Source organism: Macrotis lagotis, chromosome 6, assembly GCF_037893015.1.
Source record: "Macrotis lagotis isolate mMagLag1 chromosome 6, bilby.v1.9.chrom.fasta, whole genome shotgun sequence".
Taxonomy (NCBI): Eukaryota; Metazoa; Chordata; class Mammalia; order Peramelemorphia; family Peramelidae; genus Macrotis; species Macrotis lagotis.
In genome coordinates this window covers 83,090,227-83,115,208 of record NC_133663.1, presented here as the reverse complement: position 1 = coordinate 83,115,208, position 24,982 = coordinate 83,090,227, and the positions used below count along the sequence as shown (strand labels likewise).

The 24,982-nt window shown below is 35.8% G+C and overlaps 1 protein-coding gene across 1 annotated transcript in view; it reads left to right on the top strand.

The window, feature by feature from the left end:
• The window catches only part of ADAM23 (ADAM metallopeptidase domain 23), a 236,395-nt gene that overhangs the window by 176,830 nt on the left and 34,583 nt on the right, over positions 1–24,982 (top strand). Inside the window, exons 15-21 of the mRNA XM_074192744.1 lie at positions 3,963–4,062; positions 7,987–8,058; positions 8,853–8,942; positions 10,035–10,115; positions 16,558–16,608; positions 21,755–21,818; positions 23,497–23,602. Of these exons, the coding sequence (XP_074048845.1) occupies positions 3,963–4,062; positions 7,987–8,058; positions 8,853–8,942; positions 10,035–10,115; positions 16,558–16,608; positions 21,755–21,818; positions 23,497–23,602 (564 nt within the window). The remainder of the gene's footprint in view (positions 1–3,962; positions 4,063–7,986; positions 8,059–8,852; positions 8,943–10,034; positions 10,116–16,557; positions 16,609–21,754; positions 21,819–23,496; positions 23,603–24,982) is intronic.

Genomic DNA, 24,982 nt, shown 5'->3' with positions numbered 1-24,982 from the left:
AAGAGGACATTCAGCCTTTCTGGGTAGTTCATTCTTGGCTGCATTCTAAGCTCTTTTGCCTTCCGGTATATTGTATTCCAAGCCATATGAGCTTCCAGTGTAGTTGCTGCTAAGTCCCGTGTGATCCTGACTGCAGCTCCACGATATTTGAACTGTGTCCTTCTGGCTGCTTGTAATATTTTCTCTTTGACTTGGGAGTTCTGGAACTTGGCTATAATATTCCTAGGGGTTGGTTTTTTGGGATCTCTTTCTCTGGGGGATCGGTGGATTTTCTGCATTTCTATTTTGCCCTCTGCTTCTAGAATATCAGGGCAATTTTCCTGTAGTAATTCTTTGCAAATGATGTCAAGGCTCTTTTCCTGATCATGACTTTCAGGTATTCCAATAATTTTTAAATTATCTTTCCTAAGTCTGTTTTCCATATCAGTTGTTTTTTCAATGAGATATTTCACATTTTCTTCTAATTTTTCATTTTTTTTTTGGTTTTGAAGTATTGATTCCTGATTTCTGGTAAATTCATCAATCTCCCTGAATTCTATTCTTTGTCTGAAGGATTTGTTCTCCTCAGAGAGTTTTCTTATCTCTTTTTCCATCTGGCCAATTTTGCTTTTTAAAGCATTCTTCTCCTCAATAACTTTTTGAACTGTTCTATCCATTTGACCTAAGCTGGTTTTTAGCATGCTATTTTCTTCAGCATTTTTTTGGATTTCCTTGACTAAGCTGCTGACTTCATTTTCATGTTTTTCCTGCATCTCTCTCCTTTCTTTTCCCAGTTTTTCTTCCAACTCCCTCATTTGATTTTCAAAGTCTTTTTTGAGCTCTATCATAACCTGAGCCCAATTTCTGTTTTTCTTAGAGTTCTTTAGATGCAGGAGCTTTGTGCTTCCTCATCTTCAGACTATTTTGGTCCTTCTTGGGCTCATTTGCAAAATATTTCTCAATAGTCTTCTTTTTGTTTCTCTGCTTGCTCATTTTCCCAGCCTGGGCCTGGTTTGGGGTGTTTCTTGAGCTTTTGGGACACTCCCACAAGGGTCTCAGTGTGTGAGGCTCTGTCCTCCCTCCTGGTCTGTGAATGACCATAAGCGCCCCCCTCTGCCAAGGGGCTGATGTGGGGGGGGCTGCTGTTCTATGGGGGGGCCTAGGCTATGGTCAGGATCTGAATGTGGTCAGAGCCCCAGAGTCCTGTTCCAGGAGCAGAGGACAGAGCTAGCAGTTTCTCTTCACTCCCCTCCCTCAGCTCCATGGGCTCATGCCCTGGGGGCTCCTGCTTACCGGCTCCGCCTGCTTCTGTTTCCTGGATCAGGTCTAGGGAAAGAGGATGCTGCTTGCTGTGTGCCCTGAGGGCTGGGCTCCATGTGCTCCCTCTGGCAGAGGCCCCCCACTGTTCCCCCACTTTGTGCCAGGTGCTCCTCGGGGTGCAGCTCAGGAGACTCCCCTGCTGCTGTGAGCTGAGACCCCCAGCGCCCTGGGGCTGCCTCCGGGAGGCTGAGGTTCTTTGGCTCTGGTGGGCCACCCCTCTGGTGGGCCAGCCCTCTGGTGGGCCACCTCTCCAATCCCGGGGAGCAGAGCCTTTCTGCTCTTTTCCCGGTTACCTTGAGTAGGAGAACTGCCTCACTGGGTCCCTTTGTGGGTTCTGTCTCTCGAAAGTTTAGTTAGAGTCCTTAGCTGATGAATTTTATCAGAGAGCTCCTAAGACTTGATCCCTTCTTGTTGCCATCTTGACTCCACCTCCCTATTTTATTTATTTTTAATTTAATTTATTTTTGGCTTCATTTTAAGTTCTGAACTATCTCTCTCTATCCTTCTGACCTTCCTCACCTTATGCTAGAGAAGACCACCATCACATGCATACACATAGTATACATATGTGTAAGTTTATATGTATAGGGTGTGTAGAAGTATATGCATACAATGCATGCATGTGTGTGTATACATGTGAATTTAATACTTTGCATGCTTCTTTTTATCACTTCTTTCTCAGGAAGTGTATGACATCTTCCTTTATAGTTCCTTTTTAGTTGATTTGAATATTTATAATATTCAGTTATTTGAACAGTATTGCTGTTAACGTATACAAAATTCTCTTGGTAATTAGGGTATAAAAGAATTCTCAGATTTTATATGTGTGTGTGTTTGTGTGTGTGTGTGTGTGTACATACATACATATATCTCCAAATAATTCTCATTTCATCTTCATTATTTCTTGCATGTTTTTCTCAAATCAGTTTTCTTACAGCTTAGTAGTATTCCATCAACAATCATATCCTACAACTGGTTTAGCCATTCCCAAATTGATGAGTATCCCTGCAATTTCCAATTCTTTCCCACTATAAAGAACTGCTAACATATTTTACAACATACATACATACATATTTTTCCCTGTTCACCTTGGGAAATAGATAGGTATGAGATAATGCCTCAGTATTTTATTTTTTGGCAATGGATAGTTATTTATTAAAGATCTGCTATGTATTGAATATTGTGTTAAGTGCACACAATTACAAAGATTCAAATAACTAATGGGAGGCAAAAAGAATATGTGAAAATATATACAATTATGTTAATATAAATATATTAAGTTAAATGAAAATATATACAAAATAGTTAAATACTTGGTGGTTTGAGAAGGGAGGACCTTAGCAGTTGGAGAGAATAAAGAAATGCTTTTTAAAACTCTTAGTAGCATTTTCTTGCTTTCCAATTGCATGTAAAGATAGTTTTCAACATTCATTTATATAAAACTTTGAGTTCCAACTTTTTCTCCCTCTCTCTCTTCTTTCACTCCTCCCCAAGATAGCAAGTAATCAGATATAGATTATACATATACATATACAATCATGTCAAGCATATTTCCATATTAGTTATATCAACATTCTAATTTGCATTTCTCTAATCCATAAAATGATTTAGAGCATTTTTTCACATGACCATATATAGCTTTTATTTCTTCATCTAAAAAAGAGTCAGTGTAAAGAATTTCATCAGACAGAAATGAATGATCTGAAAAGAGATGGACTTGCCATGCAATAATAGGGGCAGCTTGTGTCTTTCTGTCTCAGACTGCTCCACCACATACTCAGTGGTTGGTCCTCCTTTGAATGGTTTATGGGCAGGTTTGATCAAGAGTGACATATGATGAGACAATTTTTAATCTGCACCAATGTAGAGAGAGGTCTCATTGATGAAATCTCAACTGTATCAAGTATGAAGAATAGGGATGGAGAAAATCTGCAGTACCTGATCTATTTAATTATGTAATTCAAACTTTCTCATATGTTAAGGCTCTGAAATGGGGAATAAATACAAAACTGTATAATTGAGGATAGTTCAATTTCATTTTACTTTTTGGACTCAAAATACATTTTGAGACTTTTCTTCTTTTGAAAAGAGAGCAGACAGCTCATTGTTTCTCTCTCTCTCTCTTTCACAGTCTTCCTATTAAACCAGGATTTGAATGTTGTCTATAAGTCCTCTCCAGAATGCAGTAGTAGGCCGAATTCCATTGGCAGAGAATTGATGAAATAAAATATTTCATTTTGGATAGCTACTTAGGAATTTGGTAGTTGCTAAATTTTTTACATAATAGATCAAATCCTAGATTTACTGTTAAGTGGATAGTAGATGTGACCTGTAGTGAAGATGATATCTTCCACTGATGGGCTTTTTCTTTGGAATCGTGGGCACTCCCCAATTCACTAGGATTTTCTCATTGTTTTCCTAACTTACTATGCTGTGACTCCAGGGTAGAACACTAAGGAAAATCTCTTAAACAAAACTTAGGTTTGGCTCATGTCTAGAGACCACCCCTTGAATCCTTTAAATTTCTACATTTATAAGTCTACCTCTGCCCACTTATCTTAGAGTAATTCCTTTGTGCGCGCGTGCGCGTGTGTGTGTGTGTGTGTGTGTGTGTGAGAGAGAGAGAGAGAATTATTTACTGAACTGATTCTTTATCCTTTTAGTGTATCACATTCCCGGAAATTCTCAAAATGCAGCATTTTGGAATATAAGGACTTTTTACAGAGAGGAGGAGGATTCTGTCTTTTTAACAGACCAACAAAGGTCAGTCACTTCCTCTAGTACTCTCATTATGGCTTCCTTTTATAACCATCAAACAGCAACAGACTAGTTGGAAGACAATCTCTAATATAAACAATAGATTAATTTTTCTTTTTTACAAGACTTTTTTCTATGTAGAAGACCAGTGGAAGGACATAATGGTAACAATAACTTAGTGTTTCTGAATCCCTGGTTTTTCACTTTGGTATAAAGTATAAAAGGCTTCTAATTCAAGTAGGTTTAAGAATTCTATCTCACTGGGTTTAGGCCTGACCTGCCTTCCAAGTCAGCTGCTTAGATTGTCTCGTTAAAGAGATCAGAGAAAAAGTTATATGAAGATCATTTTTTCTTAGCTATGCATACATATTTATTATTATTATATTATTTTATATTATATTAATAATGCTTATTATTATTTCTTTGCTAAATATGTTATGTATTGACTTGAAAGATCATTAATATTGATACAATGTATGATATTTGGAAAATTCAGCAAAGGAGCCAGAGACATTCATTGATTAGAGCTGGGATTAAGGGTAAGAAAAGTAAACAGCCACACAAAGGTCACAAAACACAAGGAGGCACAATGAGAAATACTTTTTACTGTAATATTTTATACATGTACATTTTTTTGGGGGGGTGGAGGCAATTGGGTTAAGTGAATTGCTCAGGGTCAGGTAGGTAATAAATGTCTGAGCTCAAATATGAACTCTGGTCCTCCTGTCTCCAAGACTGGTACTCCATTCTCAATATTACCCAGGGACCCCTAATGGACATAATTTTAATAAAATTCTTCTTTCTATGGCCTCTAAGTATTTTTTTTTTAATGTGACATGTGACTGTAAAGTTGGGAGTAGGGAATCTTTTTTCTTCCAAGGGCTATATGGATAATTATAGCATTATAACATGCTATTTTTTGATCAAACATTTAATTAATTCACCCCCTAAAAAGCTCCTAGATAGGGCAGCTAGGTTGCACAGTGGATAGTGCATGGAATTCAGGAGTACCTGAATTCAAATCTGGCTTCAGACACTTAATAATTACCTAGCCGTGTGGCCTTGGGCAAGCCACTTAACCCCCATTGCCTTGCAAAAAACAAAACAAAACAAAATAAAACAAAAAGCTCCTAGATTTATTGAATTTCAAGTCTCATCTGCAGACTAAACATTCCCTACCCCATTTTTACATAATACATCATAATAGATAGGTTTTAAATGTTTTTGTCACTGACATCTTTTACATTCTGGCAAAATTTAGTCCTTTTCACAAAAATAATAGTTTTACCCACATTCATATACAACGAAAAAAGCTAAATTTAAGTTAGAGGTTATTTATATACATACATACATACATACACACACACAGATATACATATATATATATGTATATATATTTCTATTCAAATTCACCAACCCCCTGAAATTTATCCAATGAGTCCTTGGAATTCTATGAATCTTAGGCTGTGAACCCCTGAACTAAAGGGTCAAAGCCTATGGAAAATTGATAATTCTTTTAAAATGTCTCTTGGTGTACGCAGATGCTTTGACCAGGCTCTGAGATAACCCCCTTACATCATAAACTTCAAATTTTCTTTTAAAATGGTCCCCTTTAGGAAATTCAGATATGGGCTATAGGTCTTCACAATCATATATATATATATATATATATATATATATATATATATATATATATAGATAGATAGATATTTTAGATTTTTCAAGGCAATGGGGTTAAGTGGCTTGCCTAAGGCCACGTGGCTAGGTAATTATTAAGTGTCTGAGGTCGGATTTGAACCCAGGTACTCCTGACTCCAAGGCTGGTGCTCTATCCACTGTGCCACCTAGCCCCCCCAAAAAATCATATTTTCTATAAATTAATTGAGCAATGAAATAATTTCGTCATTTGAAAAAATATGTGACTACTGTAGAGAGATGACAGAATAATTTATCCCCACACCTGTACTTAGATAACCTTACTGCACCCAGGATTAGTTTGATCCTTGGCATCAACATAAAGTCACTGTGAAATTGAGGGAAATTTTCAAGTGACCTTGAATCATTTAAGTTATTGCTTGTCATTGATGGTGACCTTAGCAAAACTGACCCATGCAAAATAGAAATCTGGCACTTACATGGTTAAGGATTGGGGTGAAATCAGTAATAATGAGTAAAAAATGAACTTGCCATGTTTTCTTCTTACAGTGAATGCAATTACAGTTAATGTGACATAAAGGAATAATTTCCCATCTTTGCAGTTCACTTGTTAATGGAAAGAGCTACCATTTAAAAAGAACTCTTAAGACTCATCAGAGCTTTTCAATTCCCTAAACTTTTAGTTCTTTTGAAAAGTTATGGTTTTTAAATTCCCATTTCATTTCTAAAATTGTCTTGGATTAAAAAGGAAAAAAAATCTTGATAATGTAGTGCCTTGATTAAAAGAATGATTGGTGTGCCATTTTTTAAAAATGACAAATATAAAATAATTCTTTAAAAAATACCATGTAATTTGTTTAATCTGTAGAACAGAGCGCTGTGGTGTTTAATATATATTTAATTACATCAAAGATTAGCCCCACTTTTTTTTTTCTACTTGGTGCAGGTAATATATAGGTATGTACACAAATGACTAGATATAATACACACAAAAATGATCAGTATTCTGGGAACCTTCCATGCTGCTTAGCTGATCTGATATAGTCATCTTGATCATACTTGGGGAAAGTTGCCATAGGAACTGAGCCTAGAATAAATCAAATGAGTTGGTTTCCCTCTGCTCTTCTCTGGTGGGATTTCTCCCACCATGCTGTCATGATATCACAGGATGGGGAAGGTAGGGGGAACTAGTGTCCCAATCTAATATGGCAGGACGGAGATAGGTTTCTTTAGTCACCAACTGCTATTCCAACTAACAGAGTTATTTTTGGGTACCTATGGTGTTTGTTTCTTCCTGTAAATGGTGAAAGGATGGAAATGATTTAGCTTAGTGGAGGGGAACCTTTGTTCATTGAGCTCTATGCTACCCAGCACTGATCAACTAGTCTGGTGCTGTGATCATTTCCCCTGTTTTAGCATACAGTGAGAATCCCTACCATAGGAAAGCTGAGTTTGGAATGAGGAAGGCCTGAGTTCAAATCCTAATTCAGACCCTTAGCTACCTCTGTCAAATAGCTTCTTTGGGTCTTAGTTCTTTGTAAAATGAGTTGGTTAGACTTGGTGTCTCTGAAGCCCCTTTAAAACTTTAAATCTCTAACCAGAGGAAGAGTTCTTGATCTAGGTAGTAGAACCCTGCTCTAGATTTGTTTTATTATTTATTTATTTTGCAACCAATCAGTTTGCTTATTTCTGAATTTTGACCATCTAAATCACAGCTTCCTTGGTTTGGTATAAATAAATGAGAGATCATAGTATGTAAGAACTCTATTTCACTTGTGTATTTAATTTAGTTAATTTCAATTACCATTTTTTAAGGGAGAGGAAGAGGGTATTTTATCATGATTTCTTCAAGCTTGTTTGGATTCATTTAACTGTGCCCACTGCACATACTAGTGACTGAAGCACATTGATCTTCCATTTTCTTTGTCATGAGCTGTCAATCATCAGAGCCTCATCTGATTCCTATTAGCATTGTCTTTTCTCTTGGCAGAATAAGAAGAGTGATCTGTTCCCTCTTTCCCTTTGACAGATCATCTCTTTATGAAACAATTTTAATGCCAGAGCTATTCTTTGGGGTCCAATAAGTCATTTTGCATGGAACATTTCCCCCCATGATGTTGCCAAAACACATTACCAGTGGAGTGGCATGAGATAGTCCTAGGGCAGTAATATTACATTATAATTGATTAGCAGATTCTGTTGACTTGACTTTTTAAAAAATATTAATTTATTGTAATAATACATTAAATTACTCTTATCACCAATCTCTTTTAGTTATTTGAAGCTACCGAATGTGGAAATGGCTATGTGGAAGCAGGGGAAGAATGTGATTGTGGTTTCCATGTGGTAAGCATTTGAGATGTCTAAAAACTCCTTTCTAATTCGAACATTGAAAAAACAAATAAAGCAGAGTCCTACTACTCATCATAACTTCATTACCTTTCTTTTTTTAGCCACACTCTTCAAGATGAACTTCAGATCAAATATATTTAAAAGTTTATAGAGTTATTTTCTTTAATCTATGGTTGAATGAATGCTTATTTGAAAAAAAAATAGAATGAATTGTTTGTGAACCATTCTCTTACTTCTTTTTAAGGCTAGTGAGTCTTCTTTGACCTGTAGTATATGAAGCAGATCATGAGATATTATTTCTTCGCTCTCCCCCAACCTTCTCCTTTCCTTCTCTCCCCTCCCCTCCCTTTCCCTCTTTTTTTCTCCCCTCCTCTCCTCTTCTCTCTCTCCTCCCCTCCTATCCTATCCTCTCCTGTCCTTTCCCCTCTACTTCCCTCTTTCCCTTCCCCTCTTCTCCAGTCCTCTCCTCTCCCCTCCCCTCCATTCCCCATCCCTCTTTGCTCTCCCCTCTTCTCCCTTCTCTCTCTTCTCTCCATTCCTCCCTCCCTTCCCTCTCCTTTTTCTTTTCCTTCCCCTCTCCTACCATGAGCCAGACTGGGGCCTAGGCACTAGGAGACCCAAGGTTCTTTGAGAGTCCCTGCTCTCAGAGAACTTTGATTCCCCAACACTTGTTTGCCATTGAATAGATAGTGATTTTATTTCGAGCCTCTTCCTTAGTGAGGATCATTGAGACTAGTTATCTTGAATGAAAGACTCCCTGATCCTTCATGTTAAGTATTTTCTCTTAGGAATGCTATGGCGTATGCTGCAAGAAATGCTCACTTTCTAATGGAGCACATTGCAGTGATGGACCCTGTTGTAACAGCACAACCTGTCTTGTGAGTTATTCCAACACACATTCATCCTTTTTTTTAATTCCTATACTAATTAAGCAACTCAAAGCATATTGAACTGTGAGAGAAATTATGCTTGTACAAGAGTTTGTCATAGATATTTTTGGTGGTCAATGCATGTATCAGGCTTCTTAGAAATAGGTTCCCCCCCCCCCCCCAGATAATTAAGAGTGAAGATACCTGGAAATACCTAAATCTGTAGTTACAAGAAGCTGTCCTACCAACTGTCGCCTTTATGTTCTCTCTGAGCACTCTGACTCTGGGAAAATAGTATTAGTAAGGTTAATTTCCCAGCATGAGTACTGGAAATCTTGACTCTTCCAGCTTAAAAGTTCTGTCTGAAAGCTGCCCCATTATGGACAGGAGGCTGATGCATTCCTCATGCCTAATAGATATTGCAGCTCCCTTCATACCCCTGTCTCCCAGTTGGGTTGCCATCCCTGCTGGGATAACAGTCTGTAGTTCAACTGAATTGAAGATTAAGTGTTCCAGGCCAAATGGGCAGTCAAGCAAAAAGGAATACAAACCCAGCATTAAATTTATTGTGTACAAGAGGAAAAATGAATGTCTTCCTTCATTGAACTATATTCTTGAACTTCTCTAAACTGTATTAAGTAAACCTAATGAAGATGAATATATAATCTAAAAATACATGTGTGTGTGTGTATGTGTGTGTATATACATAAATATGTATATGTATTCTATCTAATATAAGTAAATTATAGGGGAATGGTTTTTGACAAAACACCAGGAAGTATTTACTAATAATTAGAATTATTTAACAATGTAATGAGATACTTTGTTATCTTGGTTTATTTAAAATAATGATCGGGTCAAATTATTTTTTGAAACCTGAATATGCTAATTTTTTTACTGATGATTCATAGGCAAGCAAAGTGGGTGGCAGCCGGCTTACATTCATTTGATATCTACCTCATGACTCATGTTGGTTATTTGGTGGAAGTCATGACTTAAAAGACTCTGTTAACAGAGACATTTTCAATTTAAAGAATGAGAAGACTATTGGAATTCTCAAATAACTGATTCTGATGTTTAACTAGTGACCTCAATTTCTAGTTTCAGCCACGAGGGTATAACTGTCGAGAAGGAGTAAATGACTGTGACATTACTGAAACCTGTACTGGAGACTCTGGCCAGGTATAATGAAATGTGATCATCCGTTTTCCAATTTGGATGCATCTCCTTATGAATTCATTTTAAAAAGTCTTTAGCAATGAATATTTCTGAAGACTTGTTTCTGTTTTTTTCCCCTTATTCATCCTGCCTTACCTATAATATGACATTGCAATATGACTTGACTGAATATATTCTGAATTTTGTTACATATAAAAACCAGGAAAATCTAGTGATAAAGAAAGTTTCTATTATTACCTTGAGAAACAAGGTTCTTAATTATAGTCTGTCATAATCTAATCCTTCTATTTTCCCCTTTCATTTGGGGGGAATTTTTTTTATTGTTTTTCAGTGATTTATATGATTTATTGTCAATTAACCTTACTGGGCTTTACTCACTTGGTACCCCTAACTTCTGGAGGCAAGTTAGTCATATGCAGAATATATCCAAGTTTCCATGTCCCACATATGAAAAATACATGGAAATATGGTCAATTGGATCAGTTGGCAAATGTTAAAATATATTTCCTAGTAAATATATTCATTGGCCAAATTTAAACAGGCATATTCAAAATATTCTTAATGTGCCTTAAGACATTTCCATCTTGTACAGTTAGATAGATTGGTGGGTTTATTCTTTAAATTGTTACTGTTATATGTTGACACCAAAAACCAAAATACTGATTGACTAGGAGTTGATTCCTTCTTCTTATACTATCATTTTGCCTTTGGGCAAGTCATTAAACCATTCTAGGTCTCTGTCTCTTCAACTATAAGCTTAAGGACTTAAAATAATATCTAAAGTTCTTTTCAACTGGATATTTATAAGTAATATAGTGGCTAAAATAGTAGACTTGGAATTAGAGAGTCATGAGTTCAAATGTGACCCTAGGCAAGTCACAACCCTGTTGTTTTCAGGTTTATTTATAAAATGAGAAGTTTGCAATAATTGATTTCTGAGGTCTTGCTTAGCTTTTAAAAGTGAGAACCACTCTGCTTAAAGTTGTTTTCTTAATGGTGTGTTAGGGTACCAGGAATCAGTGTGGTTCAGTGGAAAGCATTTTCATTTAAAATAAAAAGTGCTTGGCTTTGAATCCTTGTTTTGCTATTTGCTTCCTCTTAGTCCCTGGTCAAGTCATCTAATTTCCCTATGACTCAGTTCTTTATTTGTGAAATGAGAGAAGTATGCTAGATGACTTATGAACATTCTTCCCACTCAATCTATGCTATCTTGAGTGGACCAGATAAGAATGGTATGGTGTAGAAATCATTAAAAAAATAAAACCTCTTCTTAGACTGTCATTGCAAATTGTGTGTATGTGACATCCCTGGTTATTTTACTGAGGCATCATACTTGATAGAGGAATAAACCTCAGAGAATATGTATACATGGACAATTCAGCAAATTAACCATGCTGTCTGTCCACTTAGCTTGATTTTGATATATTTATGAAAGCTGATAGAAATTTTTTTCCATCGGGGGTGGGTAGGTGGCGCAGTAGATAGAGTACTGGCCCTGGAGTCAGGAGTACCTGAGTTCAGAGCTGGCCTCAGACACTTAATAATTACCTAGCTGTGTGGCCTTGGGCAAACCACTTATAACCCCATTTGCCTTGCAAAAACTAAAAAATAAAATATTTTTTCCATCATAGCTTAAGGGAGATTCAGTAAAAAGAAACATGTGATCAAGAGAAATATAAATAGCTAGGTGACTCAATGGATAGAAAACACCAGCCCCAATGTTTTCTAGCTGTGTGACCTTGGGCAAGTCACTGAAGTCCATTTGCATCATTTAAGAAAAGAGAGAAATGAATGCCTTATGTGAATATAACATGTGGATGTGATATTTCTTTCCAAAAGAGGACCAATAACACCATAAAGGTGATATCTTGATTTGTATGTGAATTAGATATGAGTGAAGGCAGAGCTTTGCAAATTATTCAGCCTCACTCTCTCCTGCAGAGTCATCAAATGATAGTGGCAAGACAAAGACCAAAATCCTGATGATGGTCCAGGAAGCAGTTTGTCTGAGACCATGTCCATTCAATGATTAAGGGTTAGATAAGAATTGAGACAGAAGTTGGCTCAATTTATTGTCATCAAGATACATCAGTCTGGGAGGGAAGACCATCTTAGTCTATGGCCAGAACAGAAAATATTGACACTTATTCAGAGCCATGGAAACCTACAGAAGGAGTTAGAGAGTCTTGGGTTGGGGCTATTATTGGCTTTTCAATAAGAATCAGAATGATTTGGTTTAAAGGCGTAGAAAGGTAGTTCCATTTAAAACACAGTGGACTTTTTAAAAAGCCTGTCTTTCCTGAGCTATATTTCAAGAAATCAAAAAAGAAAACTACACAGAACAGAAAACAAACTTTCCCAGCTTTTTGGACAAAAAAAAATGAGGAGGAGGAGGAAGTAAAGGATGAAAAGAAGATGAAGAATAGTTGTCCATTTTTCTTCTAACTTCCTCCTCTCTTCTCTTTAGGAGAGACAGGCTGAGGACTTTGTAAAGCTCTGCCCCACTCATCTAATTCACATACAAATTAAGATATCACCCTCTTGGGACTGCTATGTGGTGCTGTAGATCCAACCCTGAAGTCAGGAGTACCTGAGTTCAAATCCAACCTCAGAAGCTTAATAATTACCTTGGCTGTGTGGCCTTGGGCAAGCCACTTAACCTCATTGCCTTACAAAAACCTTAAAAAAAAAAAGATCTCACCCTCTTCATATTATATTCACATAAGCTAGTTCTCTTGATCACACATTCTTTTTACTCTCATCAGTTATGATGGAAAGAATTTCTTTCAGCTTTCATAGATATTTCAGAATCAAGCTAATTGGCAGACAGCATGACTAATAACCCTGAATTGTCCATAGATGCTTATTCTCTGAGATTTCTCTGATCAAGTATGATGCCTCAGTGAAATAAATCAGGGAGGTCACATGTACAATGTACAATGAGAATGCTTGAGAAGAAAAGACTATTTTTTTTAGTGAGTTCTACATCACACCACTCTATTTAAAATTATTTTGAATTTTACAGTTTTTCTCCTAATCTCGCTTCCTTCCCCCAACCCTACTAAGAAGGCAGTCTGTTAGTCTGCATTGTTTCCATGGTATACATTCATCTAAGTTGAATGTGATGAGAGAGTAATCATATCCTTAAGGAAGAAAAATAAAATATAAGAGCAAAATTATATAATAAGATAACATTTTTTTTTAAATTAAAGGTAATAGTCTTTGATCTTTGTTCAAACTCTACAATCCTTTCTCTGGATACAGATGATATTCTCTTTCACAGATACCCCAAAATTGTGTCTGATTGTTGCACTGATGGAATGTGCAAATCCATTTAAAGTTGTTCATCACTCCCATGTTGCTATGAGGGTGTACAATGTTCTTCTGGTTCTGCTCATCTCACTCGGCATCAGTTCATGCAGATCTTTCCAGGCTTCCCTGAATTCCTATCCCTCCTGGTTTCTAATAGAACAATAGTGTTCCATCACATACATATGCCATGGTTTATTAAGCCATTTCCCACTTGATGGACATTCACTCAATTTCCAATTCTTTGCCACAACAAACAGGGCTGCTATGAATATTTTTATATAAGTGATGGTCCAGGAAGCAGTTTACCCTTTTTCATAATCTCTTCAGGGTACAGACCCAGTAGTGGTCTTGCTGGATCAAAGGGTTTGCACATTTTTGTTGCCTTTTGAGCATAATTCCAAATTGCTCCCAAGAAAGGTTGGATGATTTCACAGCTCCACCAATAGTGTCCCAGATTTTCCACATCCCTTCCAACATTGCTCATTATCCTTTCTGGTCATATTGGTCAGTCTGAGGTGTACACCACATCACTCTTGCCCAGAGTCACATGATTAGTGAATAACATCTGAGACAGAATTTGAACTCATCTTCTTCTCCCTCTGCTGTGCCAGTTAGAGTTTCTATCTGAAGAAACTGTTTACTGAGTCCTGTAAATGTGCTACTTATATAAGCAACATAACTCATTTAAAACAGGAATGTATAAACATTATTGCATTAATTACAATCTTTCTTTCATGAATTGCCTGTCGGAATATAAAATGCCTCCAAGGAAGGAGTTGTCTAGTCTCCTTCATGAACTTATTCTATTGAGTAACAATCTACATTTAATGACTAATAAGCTTGCATTAACAATGAGTTAGGTGCAAATTGTCTCCCAAGCGACTTTGAGAATTCTATGACATATTGACCACACTTAACATTTTTTTTTTTTTGCAAAAGACCACATAGACCCAAAAGAAAGTTTGGCAAATTAATTGTAAACTGATATTCTTGTTCTGGGCTGAAATATTTCACCCTGCCCCCATTTCTGTGTATACTTCTGAATTTTTGGTTTTCTTTTGGGGGGGATCAGAGGTCTGTAGCTAATATTTTATCATATAAGAAACTCCTGCAGTGTAAAACTACAGTTTGTCTTAGAGAATTCCCTTGGGGGAGCTAAACGTTTGTAATTTGCCCTTGTCTGACTCTTTGCGACAACATTTGGAGTTTTGTTGGCCAAGATACTAGAATGGTTTGCCATTTTCTTCTTCAGCTCATTTTATAGAAGAGGAAACTGAGGCAAATGGGGTTATGTGACTTGCCCAGACTAAGTACCTAAGCTTCTGAGGCCAGATTTGAACTCAGAAAGCTGAGTTTTCTTGATTCCAATCCCAACACGTACCTTAGATGTTAAATTTGCTCTGAGGTTCAAAGTTGGCCTACTATCTACTCTATCAGACCTTCTCATTCTCCATTTATTTAGGTTCTGTAATGAGTAGAGGGTTTATTTTGGTTGATTAATGCACTCCTAACAGATTCCAGTGAGAAAAGACCCACTGAACCTTTTGCTGCCTTTATAACAGCCATGGTGTAATTAACTAAGGTTTATCCCCGAAATTCATAAATGAAAATATCTGTTAAAGGAAGTTGCTTATTAGGGAAGAAGATTATTCCAGAAGGCTTATGAGTAACTAAATGTTCTTGTAAAAAATAGCCAGAAATCTCAATATACATTATTTTTGGAATTTGGTTACTCTAATGAAAAGTTTGTGAAATAAAATGATTTTACCTTGATTTGGGTGAGTTAGGGTGAATTGTCACATTTCTCATTTAATAGCGGAGATGCATAGGTTTGCTCTCTTTAATAGAGGTCCCCCCCCCCCCCCCGACTCTCAGTGTTATGGAAGAATTTCAGTTTGTAATTTCTCAGGTTTATGACACCTGTTAAATCAAATGAAAATTCAGGGAAAAACTCTCCTCAGCCCCCACCCAAACCAACAATGGTCTGGGTGGGCAGATTAGAAAAATGAAATGTAATTTTGACAAAATGCTTCATTAAAATGGCCCTCCTAAAGAAAATAATCATACTCCTCAGGCTCAGTTATTCTAAGAATGAGATAGTCTTTGGAGAAATGAAGGCAATAATAGTACAGCATTCATTTTGACTCAGAAGGTAGAAACAGGTTTTTTTTTCTTTTATAAAAAAAAGTAACATCTAGGTATATAGCTACTGCCCAGGTACTCCGTATGGAGTGTCTGAAGAGGTGGGCCCATGAGTGGAATATAGACTGGGCTTTTTTTTTACAGTACTGAAATTTTTCTAGAATAGGCTCTGCCCATATGTATTCTAATAATATTAAAATCTGACCCATTTTTGTGCATTGGCATTTTTCAACAATCATGCTTTGAAAGCTATAATTAAATAAATTAAATTTCTTATTGAGTGTTACAGATAGAAAGTCTGACTTCTGTGAATCAAAACAATTTGTTTCAAGACCCACTCCTGATGTCCACATCCAATGTGACCCTGGGCAAGTAATTTAATCTCTCTGTGCCATAGACAATTTTGTGGGGGTTTTTTTAGGTTTTTGCAAGGCAAATGGGGTTAAGTGGCTTGCCCAAGGCCACACAGCTAGGTAATTATTAAGTGTTTGAGATCAGATTTGAACCCAGGTACTCCTGACTCCAGGGCCGGTGCTTTATCCACTGCACCACCTAGCCTCCCCTTATCGACAACTTTTTAAAACTATAAATTTCAGGATAGTTTCAGTTTGGAGATGATAGGAGGAATTTTCTTACAAGGAACTTCCTACAGTGATACAATTACAGATGTGAGATTGCCCCAACTAAATTGCTTACCATATAAAAGTATTAAAAATACTTTTTGCCCTTTACAAACCTAATCTATCATATTTTAAAATTATATTATACTCATGAGTTAAAAAGCAACTTTGATGTAAAGCATGAATTTTTGTTTAACTCTAGTGATAACATTATTCTTATTGCCTTCTTGATATGCATAAAATGTTTTTTAAAATCTATGATGCATTTTACTCATTGCAAATTCCTTAAATCTTACACAATATCAATATTTTCTTTTCTTTTTTTTTTTTTAGTTTTGGCCAATATTTTCTAATAGTGTTGTGTTTTACAGTGCCCACCCAATCTTCATAAACAAGATGGATATTCTTGCAATTCTAATCAGGTATGTCAGGTTTTCCAAATTTTAATATCATTTGCTTTGCTCATATAATATGGGTATTCTGATGAGTAATTCAAAGGTGGAAGGTCTGAGAGGAAAGTCTGAACTCATGAATAGTTCTTTGAGAGATATTGCTTTGTCACCTAATGTCATCGAATATCACATGCGTGATTGCTTGGCATTGATAAAGCACCATAGTGTCTCGCTGATAAGTGAGGAAGCAAAATCAATTTGAGGCCAAGACCATCTCCAATAGCACTGTTCCCAAAAAATTCTGGTGAAGACAAGTGAGAAGGATGTCTTCACAGCACACTCTTCACTATGATAAGCATAATTGTGCAGCTTGCACCACCAATCAGTTGGTTAGTATGGTCCTCTTTAATACTGAAGGATTAGTAGTAGTAGTAAAGTCAGTTAAACGTATCCATGCAGCAAAGGTCTGCAGGGACTTAAACAGTAATAATTTTGAAAAATAGCCTCTATCCAATTTTAAGTAACCACAGGAAGAGGAAAATTTATAGTTTTTTAATCTCTAGGAAAAAGAGATTTTTCAATATTTAGAAATGTACTCTTAAGAATGTCTTAGGGTTTGAGCTCATTTCCTCTTGAAATGAACAAGCAAAGAAGATTGAGAAGTGGTCATTTGGATAGCAAGAGAACCAAGAGAGTGATTTCACAAAAATTTAGAGAGGAGAGACTATTAAGGAGGAGAGAGTGGGCAACAATGTTAAATGTGTCTATAGATCGATAAGAATAAGGATCAACAAAAGAACATCATATTATTTCAATGTTTTTCCATCTTTCCTTAAACATCTAAGATAATCATCTTGATGATTCCTATGAATCTTCTCAAAGTTTTTAATATGTCTCCTGAGTTATAGAACTTAGAATTGTATATAGTAATCTAGTAAAATTCGAACCACTTAAGAGTTTAAGAAAACAAATAAGCTCAAACCAGTGTGTGAAGATAGTTCTGGTTCTTATTTATTGTGCTGATATGTTAAGTGCTTAATTTAAAAATTAGTGTCACATGGTTCACTCTTGAGCAATTAGGTTTTCCTATAGTAATTTTCTTCAATACTAAAAAAAAAACCTCAACCCAGTACTCTCATTCTATTTTTGTGCTTGCTTTCCTTTCCTGGGTGTATCCTCATTGCATATTATTTTGCTAATTTCTGACTTTTCTTCTAGTTCATTACTTTGAATATCAAGTAATTGTGTATTTCCTTTCATTCAGGAAACATTTTTATAATGTTGTCATCTAAATTATTCTGTATCAGTTCATATTAGTTTCCCCAGATTTATTTAAAACCATCTCTTTCATAATTTCTTTCTCTTTTTTTTTCTTTCAGTTTTTGCAAGGCAATGGGGTTAAGTGGCTTGCCCAAGGCCACACAGCTAGGTTATTATTAAGTGTCTGAGGCTGGATTTGAACTCCTGACTCCAGGGCTGGTGCTCTATCCACTGCACCACCTAGCTGCCCCTCATAATTTCTTTTAAAAAATGTTTATTTAAATTTCATTTTTAAGAAGGCAAGCAGTTTGTTATGTTATACATATGCTGTTACTCAGAACATTTCCATATTAGACATGTGAATAAAAACACAAAGCAAAAATCCCACAAAAAATAAAGTTTTAAAAATTTAAAAATGAATGCTTCAATATGCATTCAGGTTCCATTAGTTCTTTCCCTGGAGGTGATAGTATTTTAATATGATTGTATCATGAGTTCCTCTAAGTTTTCTTGCTGAAAATAGTTAAGTAATTTTCAGTAGATCATCATACAGTATTTCTATCACTATATACAACATTCTTCTGGGTCTGCTCATTTCACTTTGTATCAGTCATGGAAGTTTTTCCTGATTTTTCTTTAGAACATCTTGCTCATCATTTTTATAGCACAATAGTATTCCATCACAATCATATACTGCACTTGTTCAGCCATTCTGCAGTTGATGGGCATCCCTTCAATTTTCAGTCATTTGCCACAACAAAAAAGAACTCTAAATGTTTTTGTACATATAAGTCATTTTTAAAAATCTTTTTGGGAATACAGACCTAATTGTAATATTTTAGGGTCAGAGGGCATGCATGATTTTTTAGTCCTTTGGACACAGCTCCAAATTAATCTCCAGTATGATTGGTCATTTCACAACGCCATCTTTACTGTATTGGTATCTCAATATGTAATACTCAAATATCCTCCAAGTTTGTTATTTTTCTATTCTGTCATATTAACCAACCTAAATAGGAGTGGGTTGGTACCTCAGAACTGTTTATTTGCATTTCTCTAATAATAATTTAGTGCATTTTTATATGATTATAGAGTTTTGATTATTTCATCTGAAAACTATCCTTTGACCATTTATATATTAAATGGGGAATGGCTCTTAATTTTTATAAATTTGATTCAATTATCTATAAATTTAAGAAATGTAACTTTTATCAGAGAAACTTGCTGAACATTTTTTTCACAGTTATGATTACTGGTTTTTCTGCATTCTGTTTTTGCCATTTTATCCCTCCCTACCTTCCCCTTCTTCTTTCAACCTATCCACCATCACCAACAGTGTTTTCCTTTTGACTATTGTCTCTCTCAATCTGTCCTCCCTTCTATCAGTGCCCCTGTTCTTTTATCCCCTTTCTCTGCAGGATAATATAGCTTTCTGCTACCAACTGAGAGAGTATGTTTTTCAACTCTTTGAGTCACTTCCAGCGAGAATAAGATTCAAATATTCATCATCCCTCTTCCCTCATTTTCCTTCCCACTGTAAAAATTCTTCTGCACCTCTTTTTATGGGAGATAATTTACCCCATTCTACCTCTCCTTTCCCCTTCTCCCAGTGCATTCTTTTTTCTCTCACACCTTAATTTTATTTTTTAGCTCTCATTCCATCATATTCAACACAAATTCACATCATTTTAATTACTGTAATAATAAGTAAGTTATTAGGAGTTATGCATATCATTTTCTTATGTAGAAATGCAAGAAGTTTAACCCTTTTGAATTCCTTATGATTTCTCTTTCCTGTTTACCTATTTATGCTTCTCTTGTTTTCCTGACTGTGACTTCACCCTATTTGAATTATTTCTTTGGATGTTTCCAATATTTTCTCCTTGACCTGGGAGCTCTGAAATTTGACTATAATATTCCTGAGAGTTTTCAGTTTGATATCTTTTTTTTAAGAAGGGATCAATGGATTCTTTCAGTTTCTATTTTACATTCTGGTTTTAGACCAACCAGTTTTAGACTATAATTTCTTCAAAGAGGATATCTAGGCTCTTTTTGTTTTTTGATCATATCTTTCAGATAGTCCAGCAATTCCTAAAATATCTCTCCTAGATCTATTTTCTAGATCAGTTGTTTTTTCAGTGAGATAGTTCACATCTTTTATTTTTGATCTTTTGATTTTGTTCAATTGTTTCTTAATATCTCATGAAATCATTAACTGTGACTTGCCCATTTCTAATTTTTAAGGAATTATTTTCTTCAGTGAGCTCTTGTAACTTTTTCCATTTGGCTAATTTTGCTTTTCAATACATTCTTCTCTTTATTGGATTTTTGTGTCTCTTTTACTATTTGACTTATTCTGTTTTATTAAAGGTGTTATTTTTTCCAATTTTTTTGGTATCTCCTTTATCAAACTGTTAACTTTTAATGATTTCTGTGCATCACTCTCATCCCCCCTCCCCATTACTCCCCCCCCCCACTTCCTCTCTTACTTTATTTTAAAATTCTTTCTGAATTATTTCAGAAAATCTTTTGGGGTCTGGAAACAATTCAGTTTCTTTGAGTCTTTGAATGTAGTGGTTTTACTTTGTCATCTTCTGAGTTTGTATTTTGATTTCCCCTGTCACCATAATAGCTTAATATGATCATGTTAATGTTTGTTGTTGTTGACTTATTTTTTTAAGTCTATTCCTTGTCTTTTAAGTCTATGGTTAAAGTGGGACTCTGCTTCTTGGTTGGAGGGGGAACTGTCCCAAAGTTCAGGACTTTTTTCAGCTGCTACTCTCAGCTAGTTCTGAAGTTCTGCAAGTTTTCAATTCTTTCAAGGTTGTATAATCCAAGGAGAGGTAGAGTCACTGCTCTTTTGGCTTGGGCTCTGGTCTGGGGGAGACTACAAGCATTCTTTTCCCTCTGGAACTGTGATCAGGGTTCCTGCTGCCCTGTGCATTCAAGTTTCTCCTGGCCCTGACACTGCCACCTAGGATTGTGACCTGGATCTGTGTATGGGCAATGTAACAGAGTCCTGCCCCTGGTACCAGCCAAGGGAACCCTTCTGACCAGATGGCCAACCTCTGTATCAACATATTTATTATATATAATCATATTTATTATAAATTATATGCTTGTTTGATTGCTAAAGTTCAGAATAAAATAAATAGAATTTAAAAATTATTTATATATTTATTTAGAGTTATATGTAACAACTATGGATATATTTGTTGTGTATATTTGAGCCATGACTTGTTTGGTCTTGTCACTTGGACCTTTGTTTGAAGAAGCCTTCACTTCTGGTGAAGAGTGCTTCCTCTAATCAGGACCTAGATATTCCCGATGTTAACTTTCCAGAAGGCAGTACTCCATTTAGGGTTCTACCTGAAGGATTTTTTTTTAATATACTAGGCTGCTAGCTGAAAAACATAGAGGTTAATTTATGAATTTATCATAAAGACTATGCCAGGCCTTAGATTGTATCTGTTGCTTCCTCTTCTCTCTCAGTCCTCTTCTTCTCCTAGAGGAAATCAGATAAATTTGACAGAACTCATTCTCTCTAAGGTCATGTCCTCCCTTAAAAGCTCCAACAGTTTTAGTTTTCCCATCCACTGGTATAAGCAGGTGTGGTTACTTTGTGAGTTAAAAAATTCAAATGCATCACTGGATCACTGCAGCAATCTGTTTTCCTAATGCCATATATTTACACATATGTATATATAGATATAGATGGATAGCTAGATGTTACTCACAGATATATGCAATAATCCTTATTTTTCTTTAAGATGATAGTGAGTTAATGACTTTTATTGGGAAATGGAAAAGGATCCTGGGTCTGCTTTGCCGAGAAAACATAAAGATAATTGTGACATCAATATTCTGAAGTAAGACACTACCTACGTATTTTCTTTGACATGTAATTTTTTTTCAGGGTCGTTGCTACAATGGGGAATGCAAGACAAGGGATAATCAGTGCCAGTACATCTGGGGAAGCAGTATGTTTCATTTTTCTATAACTTTTGTGTGTGTGTGTGTGTGTGTGTGTGTGTGTGTGTGTGTGTGTGCTTTTCAAAAATCCTTCTTTCCGGTTTTGTAGCATGTCATTTGCTTTTTTTGGAAATATATAAGAAAAACGAGAAAAGGTATGTATATGAAAGTGAAAAATGTATAGTCTGCCAGTCATGAAAAATAAATAAATTTCCATCAATGTCTCATGTGTGTAGAGATGATAGATGATTCATTCTGTTTTGTTTCTAAAAGGCTCATTGACTTCTTTTAGTGAACTCACACTGAATTGTAGGAGAAAAATTCAAGATTCAATATCTTTGTGATTTACTTTATGTATTGATCACACATACAAACATATATGTGTATTATATGTAATCATACATGTATATGTGCACTTATTTATAAATATACATAGAACTTCCCAAGCAAACCTCCAAGGACTAATTATATTTTTCAGTGAGAAAATTTAGTGGCAAAGGCATCTCTTGTAATTGAGGGCATAAGATCTTCTGGACCCATGGAATTTATTTAGTTCCTGGAAGCTTGCCCAGGGCAGGGGGCTCTATAGATATGTACATTATTCACTTTCCATATCTATCTTTTAGTTACATTATGAAGTGATAACTCTGATTTCTAAGCCAAGTTCACACCAGGCTCATTGGAACTTTATGAAACTTTTCTTCTTTTAGTCACAAAGGAAGGTTTTACTTTCTAGAGGTACGTGACAGCTCATGGTATCTCTCTCACTCTCTTAAGGATATTCTCAAAGGATTTTCTCCTATCAGCCCACATTTACTCTTTTTGAAAAGACATGTAAATTCTCTTTAGGTTGCAAAGGGAAAATTGGAAGATAAGAATACTGTTCGCTTTAGCTGGTAAAAGAGTGAAAGACTTATAGGGGAAGAAAAAGAATGGCAAGAAAATTCTTCATTTTCTGCTTTTTTGCTGCCTGTATTACCAGGCAACTTGACCACAATTCATCATTGTAGATTGGGACTGAAGGTTCTAAAGAAAATCACACTTCCAAAAATGATCCTAGAATAATTGGATTCATTTATATTATCAGCATTGCAGAATTATTCATTGATGAAATGTCTTTGTGTAATGCCTTATTGTTCTTTAATTAATCGAGTACATATCCATCCCTCCTATGTCCCAGTCCCTGACATGGGAGTCAGGGATGTGAAGGCAAGAATATCAATAAGGAAGTTAGAAATGCAGGAATATAAAGGAAAAATAGACAACAACAACAATAATAATAATTACCATTTGTATAGTACTTTAAGCTTTGCAAAATACCTTAGTCATATTATATTATTAGGTCCTCAGGACAACTTCTTGTAGAAATTTTTTGGGCAAGTAAACTGAGGTTTGGGGAAGTTGTGTCTAGGGGCAGCTGGTAAACATCCTGAGACTTTGAAGTCTGACTCTATCCACTGTTGTAGCTTTCAAAAAGAAAACAGCATTCTAAGGACCCAAACACAGATTAAAAAAAAAAAAACCTACCAAAAAACCCCACACCCTTGATCCCCCTAACAAACACAGAATTGTGGGTTTTGTGTAGGTGAAGTCATTAACATTCTTGCTAGGAAGAAAATCATTTCTTCAAGGTTGATTTTATGAATGAAACTAACATCTTCCTCTCCTCTCTCTTACCTTCAAAAGAAGCTGCAGGGTCAGACAAATTCTGCTATGAAAAACTTAATACAGAAGGGACTGAGAAGGGGAACTGTGGCAAAGATGGGGATCGATGGATTCAGTGCAGCAAACAGTGAGTCAGTGGGAGGGTGTGTGTGTGTGTGTGTGTGTGTGTACATATACAAGCAAGGCCATTTATCAACTCTTAATGTAAAGCTGGAGGGCATCAAAAATAAACCTTAATGAGTTTTCCAAATGTGTAATGCTTTTAAAAATACTCTCTAGTGTATATTTTTGTCAGTAATTTTAGTGTATCCTGATGCCAAATGGCCAAGAGCCTATCATTAGCAAAAACAATAATGATGCAATCAATGCTGTGGCTTCAAAGGGAGAGGTTTCCTACACTAGGGCAACTTGTTTAACTGTATTAATCCTTTGCCAAAACTCTGTAAATTAATTCTTATCTTTTCATCTTAATGGGACTGTAGTAGTAAATGATTTGGGAATGGAATGATATAAAAACTGTTTGCATATAAAATAGAAATAGTGTGCATTTAGGGTACAGTTTTAATTTAAACACTGTATTTTAAACACCTACTTTGTATAAAATGTTGCATGATTTTAGGGTTTAAGATTAATCTTTTGCATGATCATATTGAAAAGGAAAATTTTTCTTTTAAAAATTTACATATTTTCCTTTACCAGACTACAAGAAGTTGGAAATATTTAAGTGAGAATTTTGCTGAAAGTTTTTAGTTTACTTATCAAATTATGGTAATCATTACCACTGAGTAGTAAATTATATATCAAAGATCCATTTTTAATATTAATAATCCCAAATCTGTATAGTACTTCTTAAGATTTACAAATATTTTTCCCTCAAAGCATGATTTCTATTAAGTATATGAGGAATGATTCATAAGCAGTTTTCCTGATTCCAATCCCTAGTCTTCCAGCTAGGTTATATTGCCTTGATTCTCAATCATTGGATGATTAATTTTTTTGATGCAGAGGAAAAGTTTCATGTTGTTTTGTTGAATAGTTGTGTCCAAGTCTTCATCACCCCATTTGGGGTTTTCTTGGCAAAGATACTCGAGTGGTTTACTATGTCCTTCTCCAGCTTAATTTACAGATGATGAAACTGAGGGAAACAGGGTTAAGTGCCTTGCCCAGGGGCCTCACAGCTAGTAAGTGTCTGAGTCTATCTGAGGCTGGGTTTGGACTCCAAACCTAGCATTCTATCCTCTAAGCCACCTGAAGTTTTTTGGTGAAGAGATTTGTAAGTTTTATCCATCAAGATTCTCATTATTCCATCTCTTTACCTAACATCACTTGATACAGATAATTTAGTGTTGTTAGTCAGTCAGTAAACATTTATTAAGCACCCACTAGGTATTGTTCTAAAACCACTGATGGGCAGTGATAGAGCAATCCAAAAGAATGCATCCAGATGGCAGATGAGGAAGTTCAGTGGAGGTTTGGGGAGAAGCTATTTCCATTCCTTCCTCCTAGC